Source organism: Bos javanicus, chromosome 21 (genome assembly GCF_032452875.1).
Source record: "Bos javanicus breed banteng chromosome 21, ARS-OSU_banteng_1.0, whole genome shotgun sequence".
In the NCBI taxonomy this organism is placed as follows: domain Eukaryota; kingdom Metazoa; phylum Chordata; class Mammalia; order Artiodactyla; family Bovidae; genus Bos; species Bos javanicus.
Window position 1 is genome coordinate 60,627,767 of NC_083888.1, and position 18,435 is coordinate 60,646,201.

The following is an 18,435-nucleotide window of genomic DNA, read 5'->3' on the forward strand; positions in this document are numbered from 1 at the left end:
GGGCCCTGGCGCGCGCAGTCCGGGCCGCATAGGCGACGAGACCGGCCCGGCAAGAGGGGACACCCGCTCCCCTCCGTCGCTCAGAGAAAAAACTCCTCGCTTTTCTCACCCTGTCCCGCACCCGGACTGCAATCGCGGAAAGGGATCCGGGCGGAAGTTTCTAGGGCGCCAGCCGGAAGTCGCTGGGGCGCCAGCGGACTATTAAACTACCCTTCCCGTGAGGCTTCGCGGCGTCGAGCGGCTGCTGCGCGCATGCGCGCGCCCGGCGTGCGTGGTGACGTCACCGGTTCTAGAACGTTGCTGTGGTAGCGCTCGGGCGCCATGTTAGGACGAAGGGGAAGGAGGAGAAGCGCTTAAAGCGGCGGGAGCGGGTGCGGGAGTGGGGTAGGACCCAGGGCTAAGGCAGGCCCCCGCCCCCCTCCCTCCCGCCTCAGTGGATCATGCCCAGGGCGGCAGTGGCGGCGGTTGCGGGGGGGAAGTGACTGGGCGGTGCCGGCGCAGGAGACGATGCCGTTGTAAGTGATTTGTATTCTGTTTTCTCTCGCTTGCCGACTGGGCCTTGGGGGGCGTCGGGGGAGGGGTCGCGGTCGCGGGAGCCGGGTCCTCGCCCCGCGGGGGAGGCCGGCAGGACTGGGGCTCTTCCTGTTTCCTCTCTCCCGCCCGCCGCCTCACTTCCCCCTTGTGCTCCGTTCCCGCTTCCCACCCCCACCTCCTTTCCTGGCTTTGGCGGCTGTCGGGCCGGGGGCCTTCCCCTTCCGGAAAGGGCCGGAGGAACCTCTTTAACTCGACTGCTCGCGCTTGGTCCGATAATAGAAAGGAGGCGAGAGGGAAAAAAAGAAAAAAAAACCCGGTGGCCAGCGGCCCGGGCGGAAGGCCCTGCTCCTTGCGGGGTCTGCACTCGGGGTTCGGGCTTGGCCCCCCCGCCCCCACCCCGGCGCCTGGCGGGCTCATTCCGCTGCTTCTCTTCCCGGCCTACGTCTCCTCACCGTTTCCAAGTTGGCCCACGTCGTGCGCCAGTGTTAACCCACTTCCACGTCCCAGCTTGCATGAACACGAGTTAAAAAACAAACCAACCAACCCAGTTTTGAGCGTCGAGCCCTGCTGTTTGGAACCTCTCTCCCCTCCACCCGGCCCAATACCCTCCAGTCTTCCAGTCCCCGGAAAAGGGGTATTTTCCCGGGCGCCCCCATCGAAAGGCGTTGCGTTACGTATTGCTCTCCCGGTTTTGTTTTGATAGGGTCGCCGGAGTTCTTCCTGCTTCCGTTTCTCTCCATCTGCAGTGATATAACTTTTTGTTTTTCTGATGGTAGACTTTTTCTTATGTAGTTCGTCTTCGGCTTTTAATCCTACTAGGCCTGCATCCTTTACTTTCTTTCCCTTGTAGAGTTTTGGGTTTTTGTTTTTTAAGTTTTCTTTTTCTCTTTGAAAGACTGGGATGTAATTTGAGAACTCATTGTTGATAGAAAGATTACAGCCTTTTTTCCCTGCGTATATACACAGCAGTGCAGAGGCCTAAATAGTGAGACTGCATTTCTTCCATTTTTGAAGATTCAAGGGTAAGAAACGAAGGGCTGAGGCGTTCTCTTCGTTGTAGCCCCCAGGCATGTAATCGACCCTTGAAATTTTGCTTCAAGGCAGAAGAGAAATTTTAGGGTTTCTGACACCTACTGTAGCGCCTCAGGTTTTGTTTTTAGTAAAATCAACTTTTCTGCAAATATATGTGATTATAGTTTTACAGTTTTATTTATGTACGTATACGTGTGTGTCTCTCTTTACAGGTGAGGCTCTAACTTTGAAACAGGCATTAAACACACCTGTCGTACTTTACACGATATTTTAGAAAAGAATTTCACGCTCCTTCTCACCCATTCCAGTCATTTTGTTAAGAGGCCCATCGCATATTATTTCTGTAATGAGAATATTTGTTAGTTTTAATTAAATATATAGACCTAGAGTCTTGTAATCTGCAAGGTCCCTGTTAATTGATTTCTTCCTTTTATGGAACGATAAATAGGGTCACTAGGAGAACCGAGTCTTAGCAGGATTTTTGTGGCATTTTTCAATTCAGCTATTAAAGTCAACCTTAATGTTTGCAATAATGCCATGTGACTCTGTGTTAGCTCACATTTTACTGCTGTTTTTGAAAAAGGACTTCTCTTTCTGATAATCCATCATGTCAGTATTAAACATTGACCAGTAATACGAAATGTGTTCTTAAAGTGGTTTAATGAAATTATTTTAGAAATTGACATTTCTTTTATACCTACTTTTTCCCAACATTGGGGAAGGGAAGTATACATTTCTTTTAAAGACCTAAGTGCTTCAGATTTTTGGGAAGTTAGTTCAAATGTTTAAAATGGGAGACACAGTGAAGGCAGCAGATTCCCACACATGGATATTGCCTTTCTAGTGTGTTTCTTGAAATGTGGACAGATATTCATTAGCTATCCCTCTTTTATTTTTAACCCTAAGTGTACTATAGCCCTTTTGAAATAAACTGGAAAGGCCAAAGACAGCCAAGTTAAATAGGCTCCCTACCCCCCATTAATTTGCTTTGTTTTTCATGTTTTGGTGTCACTAATTTTATTTCATGTTTTGAATTGTGATTTTCAAACTGTATTGTGTTTGACTTCCAGTTACATGTTCAGTATGGCTGTTAAAATTGTATGGGGGATGGGGTTACGGTATAGACCATAGATAAGTTGTCAGAATGGATAAAATCAAAACAGATTATTGAAGTTAGGTCATTAGAAAATCATTAGAAAACATTGTGAACAAGTCTCCCATATATTGTCCCAAAGCATACCTAATTGCACATATAATTTTGAAAAGCTGACATGGTTTAAGAGCCATGGTGGTGAAGTTTCCAAGATTTTTGATAGTCTTTAGATCCATTAACACAGTATTTCTCATCTTGGTACTATTGATATTTTAGGCTGATAATTCTGTCATGTGTATTGTAGGGTGTCTAACAACATCCCTGACCTCTAGATTTCAGGATTCCCACTCCCCATATTCTGGTAATGACAACCACAAATGTGTCCAAATGTTGCCAGGTGTACCCTGGGGACCAAAATCTTGTTGAGAGCCACTGCATTAATATAAAGTATAATACCGTATGGGAACTATATTCCAATTTCTGCCTTATTCTGTGCTGGTCAGATCTTTATTTATTTTTCAGCTCACTTCTGGCTATCACTGGTAATGAAAAAGACTTCAAGGAGAATAAACATTATCAATGATTTAATATTCATGCCACATTTTTAGGATTTTATTGGAAGAGATATTTAGCAAGAGTTTGCGGGAGACAATAGCTTTTCTTCCAGATACTTGGAGTTGTCACCAAAAAGAGGGGAATTGGAGTAGTTTCCTGTAGCGATAAGAGCTAGAACTGGGACCATTTGGTGGATAGTAATATTGTGTAGCAGTGGTTTTCAGAGTGTGACCTATGGAAGTCTGGACGTTGGGGGTCTTTGATCCTTAGAGAGTACATAAAATCCAAACTGTTCACAGGGTTGAGGTGTTATGTCTTTTTTAGTCTGTTGATATTTGCACCAGTGCTGTAATGATGATTGTGCTTTAGGAAGAATTGAGGCAGAGGTGCCGTATCCTTCTAGTTGTCGTTATGTTATTTCACTGCACACATGCATACAGACACACAGTTTGAAGAAAAAAAAAAGTCCTTGATGAAGCAGTAAAAATTTTAATTTTACTACGACTCTTGGCCCTTGAATTTGTCTTTTAAATATGTTGTGATAAAATGGAAAGTACACATTAAACTGCTAGAAAGAAGGATGGTGGTTTTGTGAAGAGCTCACCTGGTTGATTTGTGAGCTAAGCTAGTGCTTTTCGTATGGAGTTCTGTTTATACCTCAAAGAACAAGTGATGAACCATGATGTTCGTACTTGACAGCTTAGCATTTGCTTGAAAAATGGAGTCTGTCTTTAGGGAAAACTGACAATGTAGTCAGTGATAAAATTTGAGCTTTCAAGCAAAACTTAGAATTTTGTAATGCTTGTTTCTGCCATTGTGAACTTGTCAGCCTCCAATAATTAAAAATATTTCTGATTTGATGGTGATATTAATGAACACTTTAAAAATACTGTGGTTTTTAAAATGTGTCAACATTTGGAAGGCAGGTGTAAGTGCAGGATGGACCAATGGATGTTAATACTCGAATACAAAGGGGTTTTTTTTGCTGTGGTTTCTGCTTTCATATTGTAACTAGGCTTTAAGAAATTACCACTTGGGGCATTTTGGTGTAGTATTAAAGAAGAATATCCACAGTTATTTGAAAAGACTTAAAATACTCTTTCTTTCCACTTACAGTGGTGTAAATCCATTTTCTTCTTGTGCATCTACGAAAACAATTTATCAAAAAGGATTGCATGGAGAAGCAGATATGAGAATCCAGCTGTTTTTGATTAAACCAGAATTAAAGAGATTTACAAAAATGTAGAATAGTGTTATACTCACTAAATCTTTGGTTTTAGGAAACAGTTATTTTTTAAAAAATCATTTACGTTGGCATATGATAGATCTCTTGTCACTTAAATGAATTGGCATTTAAAATTTCCGTTGCAATCTCTAATGCACTAAACAGTTACAGACGTAATCCACGTAAACTTGAGCTTATTTGAGTCTTCATGAGTTGTAAGAGAGTCCTAAGACCCAAAAGTTTGAGAACTGCGGATGTATAGTAACAGCTGACAGCTGTCCCAGGCTGCTGTTGGCAGTGGTGGTGTCAGCGCGGCATCTCTGGTGGGTTTTGAACTGTCTGGAGGAATGGACACACCTGATATAGAGACGTTTTTTGTTGTCAATGAAAAACAGTGTATTAGGTAATCTTTAAGAAGGGTGACGTCTGAGAGTTTTTGATTACCAGATTTTAAGATTTAGAGGTTTTGTAATGAGCTGGTTACTGCTTAATAATGCTGGTTATGGTTTTGAAATGTAATTGTTGTTTAGTCACTCGGTTGTGTCGACTCTTTATGACCCCATGGACTGCAGCCTGTCAGGCTCATCTGTCCATGGGATTTCCGAGGCAAGAATAATGGAGTGGGTAGCCATTCCCTTCTCCAGAGGATCTCGCACCAGGAATCAAGCTTGCGTCTCCCGCATTGCAGGTGGATTCTTTACCACTGAGCCATGGGAAAGCCCATGTGGTATTTTACTGTAAACATGTTTTCAATTCATGCTATTTTGATGGAGAAATTGGGAGGGAAAGTATTGGATCTGGGTAAATTTATAAGCCTATTCACTTCCTACTCTCTGACTGCCCTCCACCACCACCCCTTAAGCCTTCTAGCTTGAAAACATCTTTTAAAATGTTTTATCAGAATATTCCATTTCTTGGCAGCTGAACTACTTCAAGTTAACATTACAATTAAATTTCACCTTCAGTTGCATGTAGGCAAGTTTATAAAAGCTAACTTTAGGCAAAATGAGGCCAGTTGGAGTCCCAGCTATTTTTCACTTTTGGTTGGTGGAAGAGACTTGTCTTTTATTTGGTATGTTCATCATCCTGATACTTCAGCTTTTAAATGACTGTACAGTCTCAGTTTCTGACTCATGAAACAGCCCCATTGCAGGAGATATTAGTTCTTGAATGAATGAATGAATGTGGCAGTTGCTCAGTCATGTCTGATTGTGACCCTGTTGTCCATTGAATTCTCCAGGCCAGAATATTGGAGTGGGTAGCTGTTCCCTTCTCCAGGGGATCTTCCCAATCCAGGGATCGAACCTAGGTCTCCCGCATTGCAGGCGGATTCTTAACCAGCTGAGCCACAGGGGAAGCCCCCTAAGTTGTAGATTGGAACCAAATTCGACTCTGGGTTCCATGTTTCATCCTCATCCTAGAACTGTAGCATCTGTGTACGTTTTTGGTGTTTCCTCAACTCAATTGGCATCTGTTGATGTGTCTTAAGTATACTTAAGTTTCAAGATCGGGTTCTCGAAAAATACTTGTTCAGTCTTTGGATTGCAGGTCTGCAGAATTTTATAGCATTTTGATTTGAAAACTTAAGGATTTGGGGAAGAAGAAAATGTAGAAGTTTAAAATAATCTTTATTCCTCTTCTGTTACAGAATTGTCTCTCAAATTTCTATTCCCTCTATATTTCAGAAACCAGATTCTTGTATTTTACAGTCTTTGTAGTTTTTAAGGTTTTATTTAAGAATAGTGTTCCTGTCATTTTGGTTATTAGCATCTAAATTGGGTATCCTGGAGTTACTATGTAATACTATGATATAATACATTGTTGAATATTTTTTTCTGATACACTTTAAAATTTTTTTAGATTCTCTAGTTACATTTCCCTCATTTTCAAATTATGCTTGACAAATACTGATGGAGGAATGCTGTGATTTGGCCATTTTTGTTGTTTTTACTTCTAGCCCCTTTTAGACAGCAAAGGGACAGTTAGAAGTGCCCTTAGGAAAGAGGGGGAAATACCTGGCCTTTGTTACAATTCAGTAATGAGTGCTTTTCTCTGTATAATCAACCGTTTATTTCCAAAGTTTGACCTTGGAATTCATCATAATTTGTTCCCCCTGAGGGTGAACTATTGCTTCATCTGTAGGTGCTCTGATGCTTACTAAATATTGGCTGGATGAGCCACCTGGACTATATATTTTAAGATTGTAGTTAGGTTCTAACTATATTTAGTACTTCTTACACAGGCTGAAGGTGATAACAGCCATTTAGAATAATGTGTTAGCAAATACTGTAAGCTTGACTGTTAAGCTACTAGTAAAATTTAAATATATTTTAAACTTTTTGTGAAAGAGTAGATTGTATTATTTCTGCTAAGAATTAATATTTAGTGCACATTCAGATATTTTACAGAGATCGCATATTCTTACTTTGTTCAGTGTCCTTTTATCCTGCTCGAGTGGACACATTATGTTTACGTTAAGGCCTTTAAACAGCAAATTATATGATTTACACCTAAAGATTATATATAAAGATATATATATCATGTTATTGTGATTTATCTGATTACTTTCAAGGAAGGTAAGTTAAGCTTTCAGTTTTAACTTTACTGACTAAAACTAACAAGAATTGAGTGTTTTCTGTTGACTGGTATCTACATTTTGAGGCAGTTGGCCCTGTTAATATGATGGGTCTCCAGTTCCAAATGTCCCATATGAGGAGGCAGGGATCCATCAGTAGCTTGAGCTTTGTTTAAATTGAGATGAAAGCCGTTAAATATTAACCATTTCCGAAAACACCTGGTGATTTGTTGTCCTTTCGGTTAGTGTGTTATCTGCTGAGACTGCTTTTTTCCAGTTCTCCAGTTGTTGAGAGTGCACACCTCCTTATCCTTTTCCTTTGGCATAGCCTTGATTCTTTCTGTACTATTTATTGTAAGCTTTTACTTTGCACCCATCTGTTGTTTAAAGATCTGAATCCCTGACCAAATTTGAGATTGTCACTGAGGATAGAGACTATCTTTGTATTCCTGGTTTTAGTATTGTCTCTCATACATATTTGGGATCCTAATTCAGTAAATTTCAGCCTAGTAATATAGTTTTTTGGAAAAAATAAATGAGGAAAAAGTGCTTTTAGGAAAATTGGATTAATGAAGTTTGATAGATAACCTTGAATGCTTTACCAGTGCTCTAAAGCTGTAAATCATGATTTGTATTTAATTTTCTAATCACAGAGCATTACACTGAAGAGGCCATCTTAAAGTTTTTATTTCAGTTCTTTATTAAAATAACCGTTTGATTAGGATAAACAACAGAGCCAGGAATCAAAATGCTAATTATTGATTTAAATTGAGCAGTTATTTGGTGTCTCTTGCTGTTGGTGAATGATTTAGGGGGAGGGGGGTTTAGCCTCTTTAACATCATAAACTTAATGGTGAGTAGTAAGAATCAGATTTTCAACTTCTGTATGATTTCATCAATTAAAAAAAAATGCTTTAACAAATCAAAACAAAATGTTACAAGATGAAATTATTCCACAAGTCAATTCTGCTTGTTACATTTCTATGCACATATAGACATAATAAACATAGGTGGTTCAGATGGTAAAGATCTGCCTGCAATGCAGGAGACCCAGGTTAGATCTCTGGGTGGGGAAGATCCCCTAGAGAAGGGCATGGCAACCCGCTCCAGTATTCTTGTCTAGCAGGCCACAGTCCATGGGGTTGCAGAGTCAGACACAACTGAGCAACTGAACAACAAGATGGATGTAATAATACACAAATGACTTTTGAAGATACAAGACTGTATGTTGTGAAAGATGTCTGGAGGCTTAACTATTATAGTCAGATGCCTGAGGTCATATCCTGACCCAGTGAATTTAGGTCAGCCTTTCCTGTCTGGGCTTCCTTGGTGGCTCAGAGGTTAAAGCGTCTGCCTCCAATGCGGGAGACCCGGGTTCGATCCCTGGGTCGGGAAGATCCCCTGGAGAAGGAAATGGTAACCACTCCAGTATTCTTGACTGGAGAATCCCATGGACGGAGAAGCCTGGTAGGCTACAGTCCACGGGGTCTCAAAGAGTCAGACACGACTGAGCAACTTCACTTTCAACTTTCAAGATGAAGAAACTCAAGAGAGCAACTTTCCTGTCTTGAGTTTCTTCATCTGTAAAATGGAGACAGGTAATAGTAGAGTCATTCGAACAGTTGGGAATAATGTAAAGTGCTTGCCACACTATCTGGAATATCCTGAGGTTTCAATAAATACTATTATCATACTTATATCCTGCAACACCTGACATGGTGAGCATCTTTCCATGCTACTACGTCATTCTTTTTATATAGTGTAGATTTAAGTTGTAAGAATGCACCATAATTCGTCAGTTCTGTATCATATTAATGGATATTTAGGTGGTTTCCAGTTTGTAATGCACTGTGAACAGTGTTCCAGCAAACAACCTTGGGTATCTTTTGTACTGTTCCTATGAGAAAGGTCAAATTCCAGAATCTGTGGGGTCAAGAGAGATATTTATTTACAAATACCAAGCATGGTCCCTTTATAAAGGATAATGCTGGAATAGGCACTGCCCATTTCAAGATCATTGTTGCTCTACAGGATTTTGGGCCCATATTTGGCCTGTTTCTAATCCATTGTATTCCTACCCCATGAACAGTAGAAATTTGTGCTTTACTGTACACATTTTATGTATTAAAAATGTATTGTAAATTAAAGAGCATATGTCTTCCAATTTCAGGGCCTTCAGTTTAAGTCCTTGTGTCCTAGTGAATTTGTGTAAGATAGATTGTTAGAGGTGAAATTGCTAGACGTAGCTTTAAAAAAAATTTTGATGACTCCAGATTGCTTTTAAAAATTATATGCCAAGTTCACCTCCTTTGTGATGGGTAAGAGTGCTCATTTTCTTATACCATTGCTAACATTAATTAGATGGTTATAAGTCTTTCATTTTTACCAGATAGACATCAGCCCTCTTTTTCTCCAATCTGACAGGGAAAAAAAATGATTGTCTTAATGTGCTTCCTTGATTTGCAATGAAACTTTTTAAAAAGTTGATATAAGAACATATTAAGGATACAGGTTTCCCTTGCTATCCGAAAGTAGAGGGGTCCTATGAAACCTTTTGTAAGCCAAAATGGCATAAAATGAAAAAGCAGCTACCTTACGTGCATCTTGCTAACAGATGCGCAGAATAAATTGAGATAAAGCATAGCGGCTCACAGACACAGTTCAAAGTTATAGCAGTTTGATGGTGAACATACATATTTCCTGGGAAAGGAGGTTGGTAGTAGTGCCACTCTTGCCACTCAGGGTGCAGGCTGTCTCTGAAACAGCTTGCAAAACAAACAGTGTTTTTGCCTTTCGCCTTTTTTTGTAAAAGTGAAAATCCTCCTTGGATTTCATTCAGGTAGTGAAAACAAGTACTAATGTAGTTTTTCATTGGAGTGTTCCTTACTTTCCTCACTTACTTGAAGTGGTCATCAATATACTATATCCATGACTGATCATACTTTGACTGTTTGAAAGTATGGCTACTTAAGTGAAGTCACTCAGTTGTGTCTGACTCTGCGGCCTCATGGACTGTAGCCCTTCACACTCCTCCGTCCATGAGATTTTCCAGGCAAGAGTACTGGAGTGGGTTGCCATTTCCTTCTCCAGAGGATCTTCCAAACCCAGGGATCGAACCCCGGTCTCTGGCATGATAGGCTGTTTGAGCCACCAGGGAAATCACTTAACTAGTTTACAAATCATAGGAACTTGTAGCATTTGAGTCAGCTTTATAGTTATGGCAGTATAAGTGCCATAAGAGTGGTTCTTAATATTTCAGAGTGCAAGTATTGTTTAAACTGGATGCCTAAACTTTTGAAACAAGTTTCTAGCCAAAACAAGCAGCCTACATTCATACTCCAGTTTCACAAAAATGTTGTCATTTCTAAGTTCCCTAATTAGATTTAGATCCTAGACAGCCTAGCATGGGGAAGGGAAGGATCTTTGTGTTTGGAAACTGGTCCTCTGTGACATAAATGTGTTACAGTATTTAAGTTTTTAGTTTGCCATCCAAAGCAGAGAAGAGCTTTAATGACTCCACAGAGGTACAACTTAATAAAAGTGACACAACTAATGGCAGAGGTGAAATCAGAGCAGCGTAACTAGTAGAAGGGAAATCAGGCCTGCTTTCTCTTTATCAGATTGCTTTTGGGTTGAGAGCAGATTTTGTGGACCCAGTTTTGAATGCCTTTACACCAGAAGTCATGTGGTTTTTAAGGAAGCCCTGATTTAGGAGGGTAATGTTTGGTAGGCAGTGTGTATGGCAGACTGGCATAGTCAGGGAATAGAAGAAGTGGGACCAAGATGCCAAGAGTCAGAACATGTATTGGAATGGAGTTGTTATATAAAATGTTGTTGAAGTTTAAAAACAAGAAAAAAATAAAGGTGGGCATGTGTCATTTGCAAGCTTTGCCTTGATGTAAATTATTTTAAATATTATAAAGAAAATGCCCGTATGTTATAAGAGAGAACTCTGAAAATATTTAGTATTATGCTCTCTTCCTCCCTCCTGACCCCCAAAACAGTAGAATGGGGGAAGGAGTGTTGGGCTGCCCTTTGTAATTTTGTGCATGTGAGCTTACTCACTCAGTCCTATCCAACTCCTTGTGACCCGGTGGACTAGCCCACCTTGGCTCCTCTGTCCTTGGGACTTTCTAAGCAAGAATACTGGAGTGGGTTGCCATTTTCTCCTCCAGTGGATCTTCCTGATCCAGGGATCAAACTCTCATCTTCTTCATTGGCAGGCAGATTCTTTACCACTGAGCCACTGGGAGAGCCCTTTGTAATTTTGAAGGGTAGGGCACAATTTCTGTCTTGCTCTGATCCAGAAAGGATTAAGATTTAAAAAGGCTTTAGTCATATTTTGCAAGCTGGCAAGATGTTTACATTAAAGGTGGATGAAGAGGATGGATCAGGGCAGAGGTATAAAACTAGAAATTAGGGTACTAAAATAGTTCTTAAAGAAGTACAGTGATTTTTTGATTTTTGCAGAGAACTTGCAGGATGACCATCAGTTTTGCTGTAAGAATTCAGGCAGTAGCCTAATGCTAAGTCGCTTCAGTCATGTCTGACTCTGTGTGACCCCATAGACGGCAGCCACCAGGCTCCCCCGTCACTGGGATTCTCCAGGCAAGAACACTGGAGTGGGTTGCCCTTTCCTTCTCCAATGCATGAAGTGAAAAGTGAAAGCGAAGTTGCTCAGTCGTGTCCGACTCTTAGCGACCCCATGGACTGCAGCCTACCAGGCTCCACCATCCATGGGATTTTCCAGGCAAAAGTACTGGAGTGGGGTGCCATTGCTGTCTCCGCAGTAGCCTAAAGGTAGACACAAATATGTTCATGAGATGAAAGTGAACCAGTTATTCAGGAAAAGCACAAGGATTCTTGATATTTAAATGGAAAACCAGAAAGACATTTTAATGGATCACAAATACCCTGGCTCTGTATCTAGTTTTTTTCCTTATTGTTTTATATAATTGTAGAAGTTATTTTTTTTAAATAGTTAAGTGGGAAGAAAACTGCATATTGGTAAAAATGTCTCTAAAAAGTGATGGACCATGGACAGGTGGCTCCTGTGCTCAAGAATTTCAGGAAGAGCTTTTGCATTCTTGGGATTGATAGCTAGCTGTCTGGTGTATGGTTCCAGGAGAAATTCTGTAAAGGAGAACTTTTCAAATTACCAAATATTAGAATGTGTATATTATCTTTGTTAGAAACAAGACAGCAAAAAAGATCCTTAAATTTTGTCCCTCTCCTTAATTTCTAATGTTAAAATTAAATGGAAAAATTTGACTTCTTCTATTCAATCATAGCTAATGTTTCTACATTTCAGACGTTCAGAGAATCTGGCATCCTAAAATTCCTAGTCTAGCTACTTAGGCTAAGCTTAAGCTATTTTTATTGGAGGCATAGGTGTCTTGTACCTTTCAGAACATGTATTTATTTCTTTCCTTTCATTTGGTTGTGATTTATTTTTATTTCTTTCATGCATGTTCTTGAGTTAGTACATATTCTATATATAACTTGTATTAAATACGTACACATATAGAGATAGGTGATATATATGTTCTTTGTTGCATTAGATGAGTCAAATAAATGTGGTTTATCTTCTACGATGTGACTACATTTTGAATAAACATTTACAGCTGGGGTATGATTTGTTTCCCCATCAGAATGTTAATAAGGAAACTAATGTAGACGTCAACATTTTCCCCCCCAATTAAAGTAAGCAAACTTGGTGTGAATTTAGAAGTCTGAGCTTACTTGGTGTGAATTTAAAAATCCGAGCCTATATCCAGTATTTTTGGCAATATAATTGAAATAGACAGTGGACTTTCCTAGCATTGTTTTTTGTGTGACAATGAAGAACCTGAATATTGAGAAAGAAAAAAATGAGTCTGCCAAGAAAGCTTAATGCCACAGAGAATGGGCACCCATATTTTGGTGATATTCAAATTCAACTGGTAATGAATTTAGCCCCTTGAGAAAAGAAGAGTGCAGATGAACTATTACTTGCTCAAAAAAAAAAAAAGAAAAAAAATCAGTAGAGGTTTAAGTTAGGAAAATATGAATTCAGTTTATACTTGACTTGAAAGCTCTCATTACTTGCTTGAACCAAATCTGGCTAGAATGAACTTTATATTTGTTTTCTTTTCTGGCTTTACTTACATTAAAATCATTTATAAAATATTTATAATCCTGGGGTGGTCATGAAGGGCTGTAGTTTACTTGGAGAAACTCATATGAAGCAATGAACAATGCACGAGAATTTAATTATGCTAAGATATGTGGTAAGTGTATTTTTTTACACTTAGTATGTAATTTATCTGGAATCTATTAGAGCATGGTGGGAAGAAATGGTTGGGCAGTTTTGAGGGCTACCTTTTTTATGTCAGTTTTATGGAACCTGAGGATAGCTATTTGTTGATTGACAAAAATATGTATTAACCAAGATACTATAAATGTATTTCCACTTAGGTTAACTTCTATATTTAATCATAATATGAGATATTTAGTCTTTTAACAGTGCTTGGTGCTCACGTGGAGCCCCAGCTCTGAATTGACATCATAGTCTTGTGTAGCAGTGGAGTTTATATTAAAGTTACTAGGAGGAAGTGATCTGACATAAATTAATTGCTATAAGAGATAAATCTGATTCATATTTATTCAGCAAATGTTACTGTAAGATCTGAATTAGAATTGAGACAATGCATAACTTGTAAATGCTGTACAGCCTATTGACTAATTAATAAACACTGTGGGTTTCCTGGCATTCTTAGGTATTATGTTGATATCAGAAGACAGTATAAGACAGGGTCCCACCTAGTATAAACCAGAACCCAGGACAGTAGTGAATAAATGCATAATGGGACTTAGCCGCATAGGATTCCTGCACCTTATTGCTCTAGTAGGCTATTGCACTTAAATTTAAATATATATATGTACATATATATATATATATATTTAGAACTTGGAAAGAAATAGAGATGTCTGTGTATATAAAATAAGTTATTTCTTAAAGAACAGAATTTAGGGCAAATACCTGATTCAAATGTTAGCTTTTTCTCCTTACCTGGTTTTGTACATTATTTGACCAGGCAGTTTTTAGTTAATAATTGTGCTACTTTAGAATCCCTGTCCATTGACTTATAAAGGGAGGGGAACAAAAACAAGAATTGCTTTCACACAGAAAAATTGAGTCAGGTTAATTTCCTAAACCATTTAGAACATACTGGACCTTTTCACTAGTTATGTTAAAACCCTGTTGGTTTGTAAAAATCTAGAATTTCTCTTAAAACAGAAAAACATTTGACTAATCATTGTTAAAGTGTAAATCTAGTTTAGTGTGACTATAGTTCTCCCCCTCCAAGTAACTTTTCTGTTATTTGCCTCATTATCTATGAGTTTTATTCATTGCTAGTCAGATGTTAAGTTCCACTTGGTGAATCTCTTGTGTTGGTAAAACTTTTTGTATTTATCTCATCTCTTTAGAAATAACAATTTAACAGATTTGGCTTCTTTTCACGAAGTGAAATTTCTCAGAAGTTCACTGTATCCTTGATTGCATTTTCTCTAGCAATATATTTGATCGGATATTCATAATTTATTTAGATGTTTAGATAGTAGCAAAGTTAAAATCCTTGGAGTGGGAGGAGAACTAAAGTTTTCTTCTTGGTCATTTAGTTTTTGCATTACTTTTTGTTTTAAAACATGTTTTTGGAGTGAATCAACTCTGTAGAAATGCATTTTTTCTAGTTATGCTGATTTGTTTCAAATTGTGGAAATTTTTTGGCAGTAATTTTATCCAGTTCTGTTTGCAGTCCAGTTACAACACAGGGATCACAGCAAACACAGCCGCCACAGAAGCACTATGGCATTACTTCTCCCATCAGCTTAGCAGCCCCCAAGGAGACTGACTGCCTGCTCACACAGAAGCTGGTGGAGACTCTGAAGCCCTTCGGGGTTTTTGAAGAGGAAGAGGAACTGCAGCGCAGGTCAGTGTGTGTATGTTTATGTTTTCTTTTAAGGGACAATTTTTTATTGACATAGTAGGTTAATTTGAGGAATTCTTTACTGAGAGAATTTTTCGCCCCAGTATATATCTGTTTCAAACAAGAATGATACCTCAAAAAAACTTTCCATCTATATAAAGGTCTGTTTCCTTTATTTTGATTTGCAGTAATTTTGGTTAGTATAGTACTAAAGCATTGTCAGAAAGAGGAATGCCTTGCTTAGCCGAAAGATTGTCTTGTCCAGTGTAACAGTGCCTACATGTAGCTACATGTAAACTTTCTTTCTGATAACTTAAAAACTGGTCAAAATTTAGGAAGCCACATATTAAAAGTGATCTGGAATAACAAACAACTTGATACTTGACTGATATCCTCTATCAACAGGATTTTAATTTTGGGAAAATTAAATAACCTGGTAAAAGAGTGGATACGAGAAATCAGTGAAAGCAAGGTAAGGTGACTTAATTGTATGGGAAGAAATTTATCAGCTGAACATGGCAGTTATCTTATCTATTCTTACTGAGTGAATTTAGAGTCTTGAATGTTTAGAATCTTTTGTTTTAGACTGTTGACAGTAGAATTTATAGTTGGTGTCTAGCTATTTTGAAAACAGGAAAAACTGGATTAAATTCAGTGATTTCATAAATACATTTTGGTTGAACACTTCAAAGCTGAAATTCTGTGATTACTTACACATGTCAGAAATATTATTTCCCCCAAAAGGTGCTTTAAAAAAATGTATTAAATATGTATATTAAATATTCAAGACTCTTGTTACCTTTTAAGGAATTCTGCAACAGTAAGCATTTTTAGGCCTTCAGTTACTAAACTCAAACTGAATATTTAGTTTAGTTTTTTATAATAACATTCCTTGAGTTTCTAATATTTCATAATAAATAATACAACTGTTGAATCAATGACTAGACTTCTGGTAAAGGAAATGTATATATATTTCAAGAACTTGACTAAAACTTTAGCAGCTGGATTATTCAAAATTGAGGATTCTGTGTGTACTATTTGTCATTGATAGAGTTTTGGTAAAAATGTATTTTGAAAAGAACTTCCTTTTGAGCTAAAGCAAAGGATGTGCAGGTTTAAGTATTTTTACTCATTTATTGAACTTTGTGATTCGTCATTGTGTAGAAAACACAGCTTTGCTTTAATGGGTTTTTATTAGACCTTTAAGTTGAAAACCGTAGACAAGGCCAAAACTTAAGATTTATTTAATGTGAAACAAGAGTTCCAACTCATTGATAGTTTTGTTTCAGTAATTTGAGTACCTTGTTAGTTTCATTAACTGATAATTCTTGATATAATTCTTCTTCCTCATTTTCCTGAGGGTAAGAAAAATTATTTGGATTAATGAAATTAATTTCATGGGCTTGCCTGGTGGCTCTGCTGGTGAAGAATCCGCCTGCAATGTGGGAGACCTGGGTTCAGTCCCTGGCTTGAGAAGATTCTCTGGAGAAGGGAAAGACTACCTACTCCAGTATTCTGGCCTGGAAAATTCCATGGACTGTATATAGTCTGTGAGGTCACAAAGAGTTGGACATGACTGAGTGACTTTCACTTGGTGAAATAATGCTCATTCCTAGTCACACTTGTGTCCTTTTCTCTGTAGGCTGTCAGTAGTAAATTGGTTAGAGAATGGGACTTGAGAGGTTAGGCTTTACAGGTTTGATCTTTCATGTCTCTTTTCCTAGGGGCCATTTCTTTTGTTGGTTTTAAGACTTGATGCAGAATTTCTTCATATTGACACTGTTGATACAGTTGAACCACATAGTTCTCTCTTTGGATCTTAGTTCCCAACCCAGGATTGAACCTGTGCCCTTGCAGAGTCTATACCACTGGATGACCAGGGAATTCCTTATATAGTTCTTTTCTGGGGATTATGCTGGAAGATGTTAAAAGTAGCACTCTTCCAACTGAATGCACTGCTTCTGTCCGGTCTCCCCAAATTGTGACAACCAAAAATATCTCCAGTTAAATCAGTAGAGAATTTTTAATGTATTACTTACAATTAATTTATAAATATTTTGGGGAAAATTTATATAAAATTTGAATTTTCACTTAGTTTGATTTATTTGCCATCCTGTATTCTGACACTTAAAAAAAAAGGTTTTCAATTGTTTTTCTGTGATGTTGTATTAATTAAGAAACAAGAGAGTCCCTGAGCCTGTTACAATTTGTGTTTAGGATTTTTGGAGTATGAAGTAACAATTTGGTTACTTTGCTTTTGAAAGGGTGGTGGGGAAGAGTTGTCTTTTTTATGTTCTGCTACTGAATAAGACTTCACTTGAGTGACTGAACTGAACTGAGGAATTAGAAAGTAAAGAGAAACAATGACCTAGCACACATGAAGATTTTGTGTGTGTGTATGTTGAGACATTATCTTTATCCCCAAGGGCAGTTAAGTATTCTCCATAGTGTGGTAGTGCCAGGGTCAGGAAAATGAAAATCAGTAAGTTTCGTTTTTCTCAGAATCATCCCACTAAACTATTAAATCATCCTACTGAACTATTAAGAGTAGCATTATTGACTTTAAAGTCACTCTTGATACAGTAAAATTTTATAGTCTAATGTACTGTTATATTCTCACATTCATGATTTAATGCACACCTTGTCATGATTAAAATATGTGATTCTAACATTGCTTCTGTGGAATCACATGATCTCCTCGACCACCATCTTCTATAAAGAAGTTATATAAGTTATAATTCAGTTTCCAAAAATGTGGCAAAATATTAGCACTGATTAAAAGTTGAAAATTGCTTAAATTTCAAGTTAGGTTGATCTGTGAAGGCCTGGTATTTTATAGAGCTTATAGTTCATTTACCTTGTGTATAAATTTGCATGGAAAGTGTTTTTTTTTTTTTTTTTTGTCTAATGTACAGTGTTACTTGAAATAGTTACCTTTGTGCTCCACTGGCAAAATAACTAATTTTTTGTTTGCTTCAACAGAATCTTCCACAATCTGTAATTGAAAATGTTGGTGGGAAAATTTTTACATTTGGATCTTATAGATTAGGAGTACATACAAAAGGTAAATACTGTTTTAATTATCTTGAGAAAGAATACTTTTAAAATTAAAAAAAAAATTGTAACAGCACATCCATCTCAGTTATTTATGGTGTATTATACAACTTAGGTTTGTATGGAAGTACTTCAGGAAGCCTAAATTTGATAAGAAGAATGATATAAAGTGATGCCTTCTATACCTGTACTCTTCAATGTAGTATTGAGTAAAATAAATTTCTGTTTCTTAGTAGAATTAGCCATATTTTCATTGTTGAATAACCACATGTGGTTAGTGGCTATCATATTAGAAAGTGCACATAAAGTACAGGTTTTGCCACTGGGAAGTGATTTGGGGCAGTGCTGCTCTGTATATCATTTGATGTACCTGAAGAATATCAGTTTGGAAATCAGA

General features: G+C 38.0%; 1 protein-coding gene across 6 annotated transcripts in view; it reads left to right on the forward strand.

The window, feature by feature from the left end:
* Nucleotides 1–248: 248 nt before the first annotated feature.
* The window catches only part of PAPOLA (poly(A) polymerase alpha), a 52,086-nt gene continuing 33,899 nt past the window's right edge, over nt 249–18,435 (forward strand). For 3 of the 6 annotated variants that reach the window (XM_061395259.1, XM_061395261.1, XM_061395263.1), the window contains exons 1-4: nt 249–515; nt 14,814–14,987; nt 15,390–15,456; nt 17,967–18,048. In XM_061395259.1, the coding sequence (XP_061251243.1) occupies nt 508–515; nt 14,814–14,987; nt 15,390–15,456; nt 17,967–18,048 (331 nt within the window). In that variant the 5' untranslated portion in view covers nt 249–507. Of the gene's footprint in view, nt 516–14,801; nt 14,988–15,389; nt 15,457–17,966; nt 18,049–18,435 lie in introns of all 6 variants that reach the window. The other 3 variants (XM_061395258.1, XM_061395260.1, XM_061395262.1) reach the window with 1 other exon arrangement.